This window comes from Mycteria americana, chromosome 2, assembly GCF_035582795.1.
Source record: "Mycteria americana isolate JAX WOST 10 ecotype Jacksonville Zoo and Gardens chromosome 2, USCA_MyAme_1.0, whole genome shotgun sequence".
In the NCBI taxonomy this organism is placed as follows: Eukaryota; Metazoa; Chordata; class Aves; order Ciconiiformes; family Ciconiidae; genus Mycteria; species Mycteria americana.
In genome coordinates, this window is record NC_134366.1 from 17,752,143 (window position 1) to 17,768,667 (window position 16,525).

Consider the following 16,525-nt stretch of genomic DNA (forward strand, 5'->3'; position numbering starts at 1 on the left):
TCTAATTCCATTCTCTTTATTTTGTCTTGGCACTATCTACATGAATAGAAAACAATTGCAAAAATAGATACGTGCACTTCGGTTTTACTGGCTTCCAGAATATGATTGGAATGGAAGCAACGGTTCTAACATTCATCTTCTTTTAAACTGTGGTTTCACTGAAAGGTGGTTGTTTCTTGAGCTTTTAATTAGCCCATCATTTGTACGTTAGCCAACAGAATTCCCAAAGGCTTTTTCCCATGCTGCTCCTGTCAGTCTTTTTAACGGTTACTTCCAAAATGTATCTGTAAAACTTGCATTTGAATGCTCTTCATTTCATAAAACAGATGGAAAAGTGAAGAGTAAGGACGGGAAAAATGTACAAAAAGAAAGCAGACCTGTACAAAAAAGCATCACGATGGAAAACAGGTCATTTGACTCTCCATTTCACCATACTAGAAATATTAGAAGTAATGTTCTTCAGACTGTGTGTCACATTCAATTCCTAAAACAGAATATCAGCTACTGTGTTTCTGTGCTGAAAGTCACTTTCCCACTGCTTTTTCTAGACTGTTTGCATTATTTAACTTTAAAGAGTCCAAGAGGCTTCTGATTGTTTCACTTCCTATTCCTTTCATCCTATTCTTCATCTTGCTGGGATTACTTTTTCCAAATGGTATCAGTAGGGCTGCCAGTCCCCATGGCTCTTTATTGATCATTCGCTGAGTTTTATCTTCCTTCTGTAAAATCCAGGCACTTTCTCTGGCCACAGCTACAAATTTCTCCAGCTGTGGCTGATTAACATTCTTGCTGATATTAAGGTCTTGTTCAAAGGGATTCCAGATATAAAGAGGAGACGACTCAGGTTTATTTACTTCCTTTCCCTGCAGACAGTGTAAAGAAAAAGCCAAAGTTGCATATATGTATTATAGGCTGAGCAAGTAACAAATCACTCAAGTTATTACATTAGCATTAAGAGTAAAAGCATTTTGACCTAGTAGAGAACTTTCTGCAAAAGAAAAAAAAAGGCATTATTAATCAAGTTAATTTTCCTGTCAACCTGACTGTATGACTCCTGTTCTCTGAATCCTCTTAGCGGTGGTTTTCCTTGCCACATTCAGCTTAGATTTCCTTCAAGGCAAAGAACACACAACTACAGCTTAGCCTGTCTTTTTGGCCACTCTCCCATTTGCTTTTCCACAAACCTCAGACCTCACTCATTGCAACCTCCTACTCCTATCTCCATTTGTGTATGGGCAGCATGAGTGTGTCATATTAACCTGCATAGCCCAGTTTGATAAACTACTACAAGCACTTAAACTGTTCAAACCATTCTTCTCACAGTGCTCATTAAGAGCTAGTATAACAAAACAAGATTACTGCCTTGGCTGAAATTCCTCCCAGTTCAGTCTGTCTTTTAAGTACAGAACTATTCAGGTCATGGTCCACTTTTGGGCACTTGGTATAGTACAACACAAGTTGTTGACGACTATGTAGTTTGCTATTTAAATGCACTTCCATCTCAGTGCTTATCAGTGCTCCTTAGCTGACCAACTCTGTATTACAGAACCTCTGCAAGCCTTCCATCACCAGCTCTAAAAGGAGCCTACCAGCTAATGCTAGTCCAGGAAGTGTCTACGTACATGCTACATACTCTTGCCCCAGGGCCAAAAGGACTCACCAGTTAAACAGAAAAACATCAGCAGCACAGACATTTCCCCTGACTAGCTCAGGCTCCAACCTGTGTACGTTTTTGCCTGCTTTTTGTAAGGCTTAATGGCAAACAAAAGTTCTCCAGCTTAATGAATTAGTTTCTAAGATCAACCTGCAGCAGCTCTTATGCCAGTAATCCACAGTGCCCAAGTAGAAAATAGAACAAAACAAAGAGCGTCCGCATAGCAACGTGGCACTGAAATCCCCATCCTGTAAGCAGCCCAGCGGGAACAGGTGCCAGTTAAGGTAGTTACATTCATGTATATTTCTATTATACTTGCACACACACACACACGTATCAATAAATTGCATGACTTAAACATATAAAGTAAACCAAAGTGATAGTACAGACCTCTTGGCAAGCACAGAATGATCATGTTACCTGTCATGCTTACTGAGTTGTCAGTACACTTACTGTAGGCTGATAGAAACGGCTGCAGGAAACTCAAATACCAAAAGCAAGTTTCAGAACTCAGTTGTAAGTTTTAATGCAGACACTGTTTGGGTCTGGACTCCCAACTCTAAATGCAAAGCCTGTTGGTGTACAGGGTTTGTCATAGACTTTTGCTATGACATAACATCATGACATCTTAATGGTCTTTCTCTCACAGAAGCAAAATAGCTTCTACTTTTTAAAACTTCCACTTTTATTACAGGGTTTTCAAGAAAAATCATACAGGCTTAGCCTCAGAGTTTGTGGTTTCCAACATCTCCAAGTAATGACACTGTAAATGTTCTTAATGGTGCTGTAAGTGATTAGGCTCTGAGAGGAAAACTCTCTTCCTTCTCAGAAAGGACTCAGCTTCTGGATACAGCCAATTTAAATGTACTTTGTATATACAATTAAAAATGATAGAAATTGTTGCTTAGCATATGTAGTTTGTCAAAAGGCAGACAGAGAAATTCAACTGATAATGATGAGAGATTAAAATTCATTTACCTTTCGAAGATTTATGGAATTCTTTCTGAAATCAAAGTTTCCAAAATATTCAAAGAAGTCACCCAACAATACATCTACAGGAAGGAAAAACAACAGCCATCAATAATGTTAAGGAAAAGTTTATTTTCAATATGCTCATAAAAATTAAGGGAAAAAAAAAAAAGTTGATGAAGATTTACCTACCAAGTGTTTCAGTATTTTTTGTAGGCTTAATCTTGCTTAAATCACTAACAAATGAGCAATCATATCCTCCAATTACATGCTTGTCTTTTTTATCTGAAACAAAAATCATGGGCAGATTTTAAAGTGATAAAACAATAAAATGACATTGTATTTAATAAAATTCAGATAACAGACATGACTGAATTCAATGAATTCTATCATATTAAGCGAATCAAATTAGGAGTTCGCAAGTGAACTTTCAGGTTAAGATTCAACTTAAGTGGTTAAAGATTTAAAAGAAAAAAAGTCTATGGACAGGCAAAGGAAAAGAAACATGAGTAAATGGCGTATTTTCAAAAGCCTACAGGAATAAGGCATATAACATCTTTGTATCTCTGAAGTTACTTCTTTTAAGTAACAAACTTGCTATCTCTGCATACAGAGCTTTATTATACACTAAACAGCACAAATCTCTGAGGTTAATACCTATATGAGGGTTTCAAAAAAATCAGACCCAAAGTGTCCACCATCTCTTTCTGAAAAAAAATTAAGAGAATTAGGAATACTCTTGTAAAATTTCAGGACAGGTGTTTTGTTTTATGCATAAAAATTCTATAGAATTCTGATGGAAATGTTTAAACTGATTTTAAAGCAACTGAACACAGACCTTTTTCTCCACTCAAAGCACTCAAAGCTTCCAAGGAAGCATGTCAATAAGCAGAAGGCATGAGCAAGGAATCAAGAACTTGGGGTGTCATTCTCTATGCTTTCATTAGATTTACTGAAGATAATACACCCTGAAAGCTATGTATGAAACAGCCAGAACAGCTTGTTTGCAAAGATGTAAGAATTATTTGCAGATGGCCTGAACAGTCTCAAGGATATTACAAATTGTGAGGAAAAAGTATAGCCTTTCTTTTAAACATTTGGTATCTATAAAACAATACACATCATATCAATATGCACAAAATCCTTTACAACCGCAGAGACCTTTGAGACCCTGCAAGTCTTCTAAAAAACAAAATACAAAATAAACAAAAAACAGCCAGCATGGGAGCATTGAGCAAATAAATTACTTTTAATTATCTGAGGCATAGAACAAGCCTAATGCCTCTAAATAGAATTTAGTATTGTATTGAAAATGGATTTATTTTGCCTTTAAAAATGCATTATTTTCACCAAAAAAATACAAGTAAAACTTGCATATTCCCTCAAACTTAAGGCACACATAATATGCATTAGAATTTGAGAGCATAAAGAAATTGCTTGGGTTTATTCATGACTTTAGAGAAAACAAATGTGAAAGCACTTCAATAAACACATAAACAGCAGTCCTTACCTGCCAGTTCTTTAAGTTGGTCTAGTGTTGGAATGATAGGTGGTGATCTCTTTTGCAGAAAAAACATGATCATCATGGTTAGAGAGAAGTTTGTAATCCAGGTACCAGGAACACTATTTGTAAGTCCATGAACACGGGCCCAACATCGTACGCTGAACACTAGTGCTCTTACACGGGAGTCAAGACAGCCATAGATATACAAGAGTTCTGAACTTTTTATAGCAATGCTGAAGAAGAAATGAAAAGTAAGAGATGTAAATAATGAGAGAATTGTGAAGTAGATGACGTGTTCATTGTTCAGCCCTAGAGCATCAGTTATAAGGGAAGAGGGTATCCATAAAAAAAAAAAACCCAACACATTTAGCTTTTATGCATTTAAAAAAATAGAAGAGAATGCCTGAAATTGTCCAGGATTAAATACCTGGTAGTTTTCCATAGTAAGAAGGATACAGTTATGGGTAAATAATAATACTGCATTTGCACTGTTTCCTGTTTCCTTGTTCCACATCACAGTGGAAGAAAACAAAAACAAAAACCCACCATCAAGTACTCAGGAGTGAAACTATGCAGAATCAAGGTGAAAAACATAATTTAGCCACAATTGCCTTTGAGGTACATTAGATAATACCTCTATCCTAATATATAATAAAATACAGCTAGAACTTCTTTTACAACTTTAATCTAAAATGTAACAAAATAATGCACTGAAAAATACATGAAGTGCAGAGACACAATGAAATCTGCAAAACAAGTCAATTTGGTAATTTTCATATGATTAACGTTTGGTCCTGCTGAAAAAAACAACTAATCTGGAAGGATAAAGGTTTTCAGATGGATCAGTTTTTGATCTGCTTCATCATATGGTCAAACATTCATGTAGTGTACAAACGGGAGGGCAAGAAAAAGCAGAAGAAAAATGGAAGCACAATGTGAGAGCAAAACTTACTTTGGGGTCAGTTTTGGTCTAAAGTACTTGTTGAACTACAGTTGCAGAAGTTTTTACTCCCAGTCTTGCACTGAATTCTTCTAAAAATCCACCATGGCATTTTCGGGAAGTTTACCATGTCAAAGTTTTGTAACACCTAGACTTCCGAAATTTCAACTGTGAAGTGCTTCCTTGTGTCCACGAGGTTTGTTATTACTCCAAGTGATAACAAGACAACACAGACAGTCCCAACCAGACAAACCATCAGCAGAGAATTACAAGGAAGTTTGCACAGAACTGTATGCTGACTTTCACTGTAGCTGCATATATTATAGTAATTTTATTGTAAGACATTTGATCGCTACTGCCTTAACAACTCCTGCATATTCTGAAACAGGACTTTGGGTAATTCAGAAAATTCAGTCTAGGATCTGATTGTAGCTGATGCAGACAAATCACAAAATCTGCACTAAAAGTCATATCAAAAGTATTCTGAAAGATAATCAAAAGTATTCTGAAAGATAATCACTCATATTTCACTACTCCCTAACAGCAATGAAAAGGGTTAATAACTCCTTTTCGATTATGTACTTTTATGCCAGGGCTACAGATGTATACTGAATTAAGGTGAGTATTTCTTAATAAAATAAGTGACAGCAAAACAAATTATATGCTTTACTATCAACCAAATGAGAGCAAGCTGGAAGAGGAAAAATAGATGCAAAGAGGTATTTCTAAGAAGCCTGCTCCCTCTACTGGGCACTGCTGTGAAAGGTCCTAAATGACAGTAGTGCTTCAGACTCCGTTTTCTGATGCAGTGAGTTAATTTAGCATTCAAGATACCTTGCCAGCAAACAGGTGTATGCAGGCCCTTAAGAAGAAAAAAAACAGACACCAAAATAACCAGAAGCCCAATCACTGAAAATTAACACAATGGAGCTGCTTAATCTGAAAAACAATCAAAAGAAGGCTGTGCATATACCCATATACATGAAGGGAAGTAATGACTAACAAACACTGCCTTCTTTCAATTCCTTATAAGCCAATGTTACTGTACAGAGTAGTTTTCAAGTCTTCAGTTTCAGCTAGCAAATATTTCCTATGCTGGAGAAAGGTATCTTAAGCACATTAAAACCTAAGTTCTAGAAGTCAAAAATATCCTTTTTACTTTCAGAGCCAACATTCACATTGTTAAGAACACAGAAAGGAGTAGACTAAACAGTTTTCATTACAGGTTTTCAGAACATAAGTACATTAGTATTCCTCCTAAACTTTTTAAAACCAGGTCTCACCTGTTGCTCACTGACAGATCACACAGGAATCCTGTCGGTTGATGGGAAAATTTCACCAGTGGGCAGCGAGCATTGAGTATCTTCTGTATGTTCGTGCATCCAGGACCGAAATTATCAAGGCAATCACCAATCACAGAAAGAATTTTCTGAGTTGCTAATCTTTCAGATGGTAATCTTTTCATCTGATATTCCATTTCAAAGGGACCTTTTTTCTAACACAGAATTTTAAAAGTAAACTGTTAGCTCTGAAACCAGAGAGACATTTAAGAATACTTCTGAAAGACTACAACAATTTGCAAAGGAGTTTGTACAATTAGAGACTGAAAGATAAGAATTATTCAAAGCAGCCCGCAGAACTTAAAAAAGGTAAAAATATATTGCTTTCTCTTTTATATTCTTTTTAAGTGATTCAATTTTTCCAGGTTAATAGCAATCAACTTACCGTAAAGTTACTTGTTCAGATGAGGGTATAATACCACTACATCTCACTATTGCCTAAACCAAGTAATTCTGGAATTCCCAAGAGAGCATATATGCTCTGACTGAAAAGAGGAGTATACAATTAAATTAAAGAGGGGCAAAACACAACCAAACCACCGTTCATTTCAAACTACCAGTAATTCCATTTCAAATCCTCAAAGAACAATGCGTTATTAGTGAATCACGTAGCAGTGTAAAGGAAAATTACTTTTTAATTTAAAAAAATTTAAAAATTTTAGCATGCAAATTACTTAATGCTTCAAAATGAAGATAAGCTTCTGTAAGACTTAAAATAATCATTTCACATCAGATACAGTTCTTCTGACAAAAAAAATGTGGAGATGTATTCTGACAACATCAGACATGAATTTTCCTGTAGGTCTTTGTATTTTGAATTGTCATATTTGTAGTTTATACCTCAATAAAATAACTTCATACCTATGAAATCTCTGTTCTCTTTATAGTCTCTCTATGGTTTTAAGCCTCAGCTCATTTTGCTTGCTAATCCAATACTTGACACTGACTTATCCTCCCCTTTGGAACATTTCATGGGTGAATGCATACTATACAAACAGCATTACACAGTGATCTAACTAGTCCTCTGAGACACAAACAGAGGAGATTACTTTTGTTGTTACCAGGTTAGTGCAAAGAAAGCATGCACTCACAGACAGGTGAAACAATTCAGAAGTTATGAACCTTGCAACCTTTCTCACAAACTCACTTTAGGTGCTGAATTTCTGAGTCACTCTGGCAATCACTGAGGTGGCCGTTCCTGCTCTCCTCTTGCCAACAGTTCTCCAGCCAGCACATGTGTTTGAACACAGCCGGACAGAGGTCCCTAATCCCATTTGGCTGTGGAGCTGCATGCTACAGCAGGGCTGGCTCAAAGCGAAAGGAACCTATAACTATCAACATTGAGGTAGGTAACAGGAAAGAAAAAGATGGGGACTCAGCCGACACGTAGGTGCGCTGGTATTCAGACCTTTATGTTTGTGACAAAAATCACAATGTGCCTTCCCAGACAGCAGCTCAATATCTCTCAGATGCTGGATGAAGACTTTTTTTGTAATGATAAAACAGACACTCCTAATAATTGATAGAACCTTCATATATAGCTTTGGTATCAGCTGAGGGGGCTGAAGTACCGATACACTTTCCCCAACCCTGTGGTTCTCCCCCTATTCTTGCCATGTTGCTCAAAACAGCAAATGTAAATAAACTATTACTTTGGAGTAAATTGATATAGTACCCTCAGCAAGAAGCACAACTGTTTTAACACAAAAACCGTTACTCTAAAAAATATCACAGAACTCTGTTTTAAATCATTCACTAATCTCCCAAACTAACCTCATGTTAAAAACATCATCTCTGTGGTCAAACACTGTATTGGTAGTCCACTCTTAGTAATGAATGCTCCCACTTTTGCTGCTTTTTAAATTCACAATCAGTAATCAGTTTGCCATAAGACTCAAAAAATGCTATTTAATGTAAATAGGTGCTAAAATACCTGGTCATCCTCCTCCATGGCTGGTACCTGCTGAAAGGTTGCAACAGTGCAGAAATCAGAAGATACTCTTTCCACTGTTGCTATATCATCTCATAACTAAAGCTACCTCCCCTTGTCTTCACTTGTTCTAAGACAGTCAACTTATGTATACTAGTAACAGAGTTTGCCAGGAAGAATATCATTATCCCTATAAATCACACTGCCAACTATATGAGACTTCTGCCTTCCTCTGAAGTATTGTCTATTGCCTATTACAGGAGTTATACTTGACATCTTGTTTTCCTACTGTATTGCATTTATATGGCAAGGTTTTGGTAGTGGGGGTGCTGTAGGGGTGGCTTCTGTGAGAAGCTCCTCATGTTGGACAGAGCCGGTTCTAGCCGGCTCCAAGACGGACCTGCTGCTGGCCAAAGCTGAGCCCATCAGCGATGCTGGTGGCACCTTTGTGAGAACATATTTAAGAAAGGGTAAAAAATGCTGTGCAGCAGCTGGGACGGAGGAGTGAGAAAAATGTGAGAGAAACAACCCTGCAGACACCAAGGTCAGTGAAGAAGGAGGGGGAGGAGGTGCTCCAGGCACTGGAGCAGAGATTCCCCTGCAGCCCGTGGTGAAGACCATGGTGAGGCAGGTTGTCCTTCTGCAGCCCATGGAGGCCCACAGTAGAGCAGATATCCACCCTGTAGCCTATGGAGGACCCCATGCCAGAGCAGGTGGATGTGCCCTGAGGGAAGCTGCAGCCAGTAGAGAGCCCATGCAGAAGCTGGCTCCTGGCAGGAGCTGCAGGCCATGGAGAGGAGCCCATGGCAGAGCAGGTTTTCCGGCAGGACCTGTGACCCCGTGGGAAACCCATGCTGGAGCAGTCTGTTCCTGAGGGATTGTACCCCATGGGAAGGACCCATGCTGGAGCAGTTCTTGAAGAGCTGCGGCCCATGGGAAGGACCCCGCGCTGGAGCAAGGGAACAGCATGAGGAAGAAGGAGCAGCAGAGACAAAGCGTTATGAACTGACCGCAACCCCCATTCCCCATCCCCCTGTGCTGCTTGGGGGGAGGAGGCAGAAGTGTGGGGAGTGAAGTTGAGCCTGGAAAGAAGGGGGGGTGGGGTGGGGAAGGTGGTTTTAATTTTGTGTTTTTATTTCTCACTATCCTACTCTGTTAATAACTGGCAATAAATTGAATCTGTTTTACCTGTGATGGTTATTGGTAAGTGATCTCCCTCTCGACCCACAAGTTTTTTCATCTTATTTTCTCCCCCCATCCTGCTGAGGAGGGGGGAGTTAGAGAGCAACTGGGTGGACAGCTGGAGGCCAGCCAACATTAACCCACCATGCCTACAAAGTACAAAGCTCTCTAGGTACTGGCACTTTAGTCTCCCATTTTGGCTATGCTTAAATCAAGACACAAGAGTTGCACTAATGATTTCTACACTTCTTCACAGGACAATACTCTAATGTACCTTATTTTTGTACATACTTTCACATTGATGCAGCAGATACGCCCACATTTTAATGCTCCAAAATTTCAACAAAACCAACAAGATCATCATCTTCAGTGCATAAAGATTGTGCTTGCACACAAGACAAAAGCCTCACTGCACCACACAGAGTATAACCGACAAGTGGTGTCCCTCAGGGGGACAGTATGTCCCATATTGGGACCAGTAGTGTTTAATATCTTCATCAATGACATAGACACCGGGATCTGTCTGATCCCACTCAGCAAGTTTGTGCTGACAGTTTGCAGCTGACACCAAGCTGAGTGGTGCAGCTGACACACCTGAACGATGGGATGCCATTCAGAGGGACCTGGACAAGCTCGAGAAGTGAGTCCATGTGACCTCATGAGGTTCAACAAGGCCAAGTGCAAGGTCCTGCACCTGGATCGGGGCAACCCCCAGTATCAATAAAGGCTGGGGGATGAAGGGTTTGAGAGCAGCCCTGTGGAGAAGGCCTTAGGGGTACTGGTGGATGAAAAGCTGGACATGAGCTGACAATGTGCACTCACAGTGCAGAAAGCCAACCGTATCCTGGGCTGCATCAAAAGAAGTGTGGCCAGCAGGTCGAAGGAGGGGATTCTGTCCCTCTATTCCACTCTGGTGAGACCCCACCTGGAGCACTGCGTCCAGCTCTGGAGTCCTCAGCACAGGAAAGACATGGAGCTGTTGGAGCGGGTCCAGAGGAGGGCCACAAAAGTGATCAGAATCCTCCTATGAGGAAAGGCTGAGAGAGTTGGGGTTGTTCAGCCTAGAGAAGAGAAGGCTCCGGGGGAGACCTTATTGCGGCCTTTCAGTACTTAAAGGGAGCCTATAAGAAAGATGGGGACAGGCTTTCTAGCAAGGCGTGTTGTGATAGGACAAGGGGTAATGGTTTTAAACTAAAAGAGGGTAGATTCAGACTAGATATAAGGAAGAAATTTTTTATGATGAGGGTGGTGAAACACTGGCACAGGTTGCCCAGAGAGGTGGTAGATGCCCCATCCCTGGAAGCATTCAAGGTCAGGTTGGACGGGGCTCTGAGCAACCTGATCTAGTTGAAGACGTCCCTGCTCAGTGCAGGGGGGTTGGACTAGATGACCTGTAAAGGTCCCTTCCAACCCAAACCATTCTATGATTCTGTAAGTGTGCCATGCAGCCTATTATCCTGTCATGTAACTTAAAGGCATATGATCAGACAGTATGCCTGCTGGCTTTTGCTGCAGCATCCCCATAGTAATACGTCTGTTGACCGTCCACAAGTAATCACAACTGCTAGTAACCCTGTTCATCATCAAGTAACTCTAAAGTTCACAATAGAACTTCTATTTCTACAGAGGATGAATACTAAAGGAAACAGCTAGTTACAAAACATGCTTTGAAAATAGACATTGTATACTTGAAAGATTTTTCCCTCAAAATTTAAAAGGCAACTTTACTGTTTAAATGCGAAGGGTTCCTAGATTTTAACAATTCCCACACACGCATGATGATCCTGCTTTTCAGCTGACATATTTGCTTTCTTTGTGTTTGATCACTCCAATAATACTAAGAACTATATGTTTGAAGGGATATTTCTTTAAAATTAAAGTACATGGCAATATACAAATTGTACAGAAAAGCTGAGCGAATTTTCAGTCTTCAAAAGCTTAAGAGCATTGTCAAATTATTTTTTTTTAAGGAAAACAAAGCTGGTTTTCCCCAAACTATCTGTCACCATACAAATAAAAGGAAAAGTTTTCAAAATGCCACAATCACTTACTTAGTTACCCATTCAGAATCCATGAAAAATCCCAAATTCTCCACAGGGCATTTCTGATCCAACTTTCCCTTCTTCCTATCCTTGATTCTCATCTCTCTCTTTCATATTTCATTCTCCAATCCGAAAGGACATTTACACTGTCCACAGTTAAAAAACAGCAGCAAGAGGTAAGAGCCTTCCAAAAATGCCTTGTCTAGTCCTTTCCCATTCTTTATGCCTACACACACAAGGACTGAGACATAACTTACTCTAAATAACTATTACGATTTGAAGCTGCCCAAATCCCAACACTACACATGTGAGCTTGGTTACATAGTGCAGATTTCCAAATTGTAGTACGGGTTAAGACATGATTAAGATGAAATTTAGTATGTGTGTTGAAAAAGGCAATACTGTTGACTGAATATTGCCTACTGAAGTCTTGTAACCCTCCAACTTCTCAAGGTGTTGATGCAAATTCTGTACTTTGGTCAGCAAATTCAAGTGAGCGTATTTCAATTTCAAGCCTCTACATTTGCTTAGTAATCACCACTTGTCTTGGTGCTTACTGTTGTATTATCAATGAGGCATTCAAATAATTATGAAGTATCTTATGGAAAGTCTGACAACTGAAATATCTGCATTATTGGTCGGGCTTGGTTGCTGTTTTTGCTCCTGGGTCAGGATCCCCAAAACATCTACAGTTCACATATATCAGCTTACCCTTGGGTTCCTTTCAGGAGTAAGCCAACAAATTCCCTTCACAATGAAAATCAAGTGCTGTTAACATGGTAATTTTCTCTGGACAGACACCACAAACATGAACATGTGTGCCACCTGCAACTATTCACCAATACTATCCCAGGAGGTCTTAAACTTTCACACCTCCACACACTTTTATGGATATATATGCACCCCAGTACATTATTCAGTAACTTTTCTGTAGCATGAAGTCAACTCTTTAAACTAAGGAAAAGAACCTGACAACCCTCCCAAAATACATGGGTATACACACACACAAAATTACTATGCTTCAGAACACAGGGGACCCTAAAAATCAAAGCCAAGCTTTAAAAAAGCATGGATGAAGCCCAGCAGCTCCAGAGAAGAAAACCCAACAGTAGGATGGGAAGGTCTGACATTGCTGAATCAATTTTGGAGGATAAGGGGTTTTTTTCCACAGTGAAATTCACCTTGACAGTACAAAGACTACGCAAACACCAAATCATTTTCTTCCTATTGCAAGGAAGATCTCTTTCATGTCACATTCAGCTTTAGAAAGTCTTCAAGTCCAAACATTCAAATAAACTTGTTCACAATCTATAGTATGAACTCATGTAAAACCTAAGTATAAATAAACTGATTCCTGTGTGTGAAACAGCAAATGAGCTGCTCTGTTGAAGAAATCCAACAGACTGAAGATGCACAGCATAATCTTACCATTGTTGTAGTATGCTTTCGTATATCATGGAAGTCCAGAAACATGTCCACATCACATCCCAATTTGCCAAAGGTGTTGACTGAAGAGCCAAATGGCTTTACCACGCTGTCTGGAAAATATGCACGTGTGAAATCCCGAACCAGAGAACAGGCCAGAAATCGGAGCTTGATGTTTTCTTCTGTAAGCTGATACTCATTCAGTAGAATGTACATCTGACTGCTTATCTAGTTAAGAAAACAAACATTGTAAAAATACAGTGATCCATCTTCTATCTATTAACATATATTTTCATCTACTTAATATCATTGCAATTAAAAGATTTTTTTTTTAATCTCAAACAGGCTTATTTCATACAGAAGAAATTATTTTGACAATTAAAATGACTAATTTCGTCTATTTGTTTCAAAGTAGGAGAACCATTCACACAAAATTCTAACAGGGGTTACTTTTTTTAATTTTAATAGAAATAAATTGCTTTATAAGTTGCACATGACCACTTGCAAATCTGAAATAGACATGGTTCATTTTTAAATGAGAGATACCTAGAAACCTATACTTACATCATCTGCATTACAAAGCTTTTGAATAAGCTCTTTCACTGGAATGTGACACTGAGGAGAGAGGTGAACTGGTGTCTCTTCAGCAGCTTGACTCACTGGGTTTTTCAGCGTGAAAGTAAAAAGTCTAGATTTAAATGGGACGACATGATGCTCTGCAGCACTTGGGATACCAATAGCATCCTGCAACGAGGCTACACTGTCCTTTTCAGAAAATTCTATTAAAGCATGGATACCCTAAAACATTAAGAATGGAAATAGACAGGGTTAGATGAATGCATACAAGCCTTGAACTGATTGTACTGATATTATTCAGCTGTTTCTGGGAGTACTGAGACAGTTTAATACAACAGTCCTGAAGCCGAATGCTACATTCTGTACCTCAACACTTTTTAGACACTTTTTTTAGACCTATGCCTTAGGGGAGGTGTTGCTTAGCTGACTTAGGAACAAAAATCTGTTGCTCAGCAACTTGCAAACATTAACAAATTAAAACTAATTTAATATATGAATTGTATATAATTTAACTTACATGTATGAGGCCTTGACCAAATGCTAGTATTTCTTTTTGTCTAAGTCTAGATTTCAGTTTACACTGTTAATTACTTACACGATTTTCAAAAAAGAAGTGACTGTTAATGTTTCCATGACTGGATAAATACTGCAATAATTTTTTTTCATTAAGTTTTGGTGGGCACTTAATTAAAACAGTCTGTTCTGCTTGCTCCAATCGTTCTGTTTGAACCTCAGTGAATGTCTTCTTTCTGATATTGACTTCAGCATCTGTGAGAAGAAACAAGCATCAATGCTTTTCTATATAAACAAAAAGATTTAAAACTTATTTTAGTACACTTAATCTCCTCCTCTGAGATTGAACAACTGAACAAAGGTTTGTCCTGGCTCTCTAAAAGGGTCACAGCAAAACAGAAAACAATCAAGAATGAATGGAAGACACAAACGTAAGTGTATTTCTCTCACAAATGCATACATTTGTAAGAATAAGGAATAGGAAATGTAGGAAGAAAACAATACTAACTTCCCTTGATACCACAGGAAGCTTGATGATACAAGGAATCTTAGCTCTTCTTTGATTTGCTGTTCACCATCAAAAAATTCATCACACACAGTCGGACTCTACATACAAGTCTGGAAACACCAGCTAGGGTATGAGGCAGAGCTAGACCTTTGGCAAGCTGCACATAAAAGATAATCTCTCTCGGCTACCACAAAACCAGCACTTTCACCTTCGGAACAATTCATCACTTGCTTATTTTTACAACTCCTCACCTTCTTTTACAGTAAACTCCTACTCAAAAATTTCATTTAATACTATACTTTCATCTACTCAACTACAATAAACCCACAGATCAGTCATATCTCACCACACTACTGGCAATCTATATTGCTGCTGACAGCCTACAGAATCAACATGGAAATGAGACATGCTGGAACATCCAGAAACACAGAAACTTTTTTCTTGACTGCATACAGCCAAAGGGGCCACGTCTTAAATTTGAAATCATAATCAATTCCCTGCAGAGCAAACTAATCCATTGACCACACCACATTACCAGAGTCTGTGAAGCTGCTACCTGATAATACTGCCATTCGTAATTCAGACTGGGAAGCTCGAGAACACGCAGTTATTTCCCTGCAGCTACTATCTGCTACAGGAAGATTCAATAGAGAACTCTTTGTTCCATGTTTTTGATTTTGAGGAACCCACAGGATATTGTGGCCTCAAGAAAATCTTAACCATCATCTAATGACACTTGTTAGTATTTATTATTATTTTTAAAAAATCTTTTATTTTACAAGTTTACTGAGCTCTCACACAGGCTTGTAAATAATAAATACCCAAAGTAGTTGTTTCAATAGCTTAGTTTTGTATAGCATTTTTCATCAGATGACCAAAGAAGCACTTTATGAAGATGACAAATATCCTATTTTCCATGGCGGAAGAGAAGTGTGAAGTGACTGAGATGCAGAAAGGAGAAGTCCCATAGACGAGTGACACAATCAGGAGATGAGCCCAGATCTTCTCACTCCCACAGCTCTCTGCATTAGGCCAGAGTGGCTATGCGATTCTTGCATGATTTACTACCTGTACATGCTTAGTTACTATAGCAGAAGATGTGCTCTGACATCTCTTCCTGGCTCTGCTGTCATTTGCACAGTCCGTCAGAGCACAGATGCAGATGATCACATCCAAATGGTGGTGGTAAGCATTTTAAATGCATGAGAGGCAGTCCGCTTTGCTTTCTTCCCCTGTTCCATACAACATTTCCAGTTAGTGCCAGAGTTTCACAATCATTTTAAACAGGTGTACACCAGCACTACTGCTGGAAGAAACAGCCCCGTCCTCCACATGGTGCTCGTACATATTTTAATGCTGCCCTCTGCACACTGATGCTAATGCAAGCATTCACGTAGTTAAGCAGCAAAGCAGATGAGACTAATAATCAAATTTATACACCAAAACAGGAATTATTAACTGAAATCTGGAATTGTTCCTTAATCCATCTTGCTACATATTTGTTAGTACAAGGATACGAACAGCAAAAACTGTTGGTTTTGTGAAACTGTGATAATACAGCCTGATCTCCCCCTCTCTTTAAAAAAAGGTTGCTACCTGATGTTTTTCAAGCTCTGAAACATGAACATAAGTAGAAGCACAGGCCTCAGGCTCACAAATGCATTAACTGTAAGTTACATGGTACGCCCAAGTTACAGCATATGAACAACAGGCAGTCCTCACTAGTTCTTGGCTTGTACTAAAGACACAGCATCAATCAAATGTTTCCTATGTCTTTTTAAGGGGGTCTCTCAGGAGGTCTCTCACTGTCACTTCATAGAAAACACAGAATCATTAAGGTTGGAAAAGACCTCTAAGATCATCTAGTCCAACTATCAACCCAACACCTCCATGCCTGCTAAATCATGCCCCGAAGTGGCACGTCTACACGTTTTTTGAACAC

General features: G+C 38.9%; 1 protein-coding gene across 1 annotated transcript in view; it reads right to left on the reverse strand.

Annotated features, from left to right (window-relative positions):
* The window catches only part of MTPAP (mitochondrial poly(A) polymerase), an 18,230-nt gene continuing 1,705 nt past the window's right edge, over window positions 1-16,525 (reverse strand). Inside the window, exons 2-9 of the mRNA XM_075492560.1 lie at window positions 14,158-14,330; window positions 13,551-13,784; window positions 12,990-13,214; window positions 6,351-6,562; window positions 4,134-4,360; window positions 2,816-2,908; window positions 2,633-2,706; window positions 1-863 (exon numbers count right to left, since the gene is read on the reverse strand). Coding sequence (XP_075348675.1) covers window positions 525-863; window positions 2,633-2,706; window positions 2,816-2,908; window positions 4,134-4,360; window positions 6,351-6,562; window positions 12,990-13,214; window positions 13,551-13,784; window positions 14,158-14,330 — 1,577 coding nt within the window. The 3' untranslated portion in view covers window positions 1-524. The remainder of the gene's footprint in view (window positions 864-2,632; window positions 2,707-2,815; window positions 2,909-4,133; window positions 4,361-6,350; window positions 6,563-12,989; window positions 13,215-13,550; window positions 13,785-14,157; window positions 14,331-16,525) is intronic.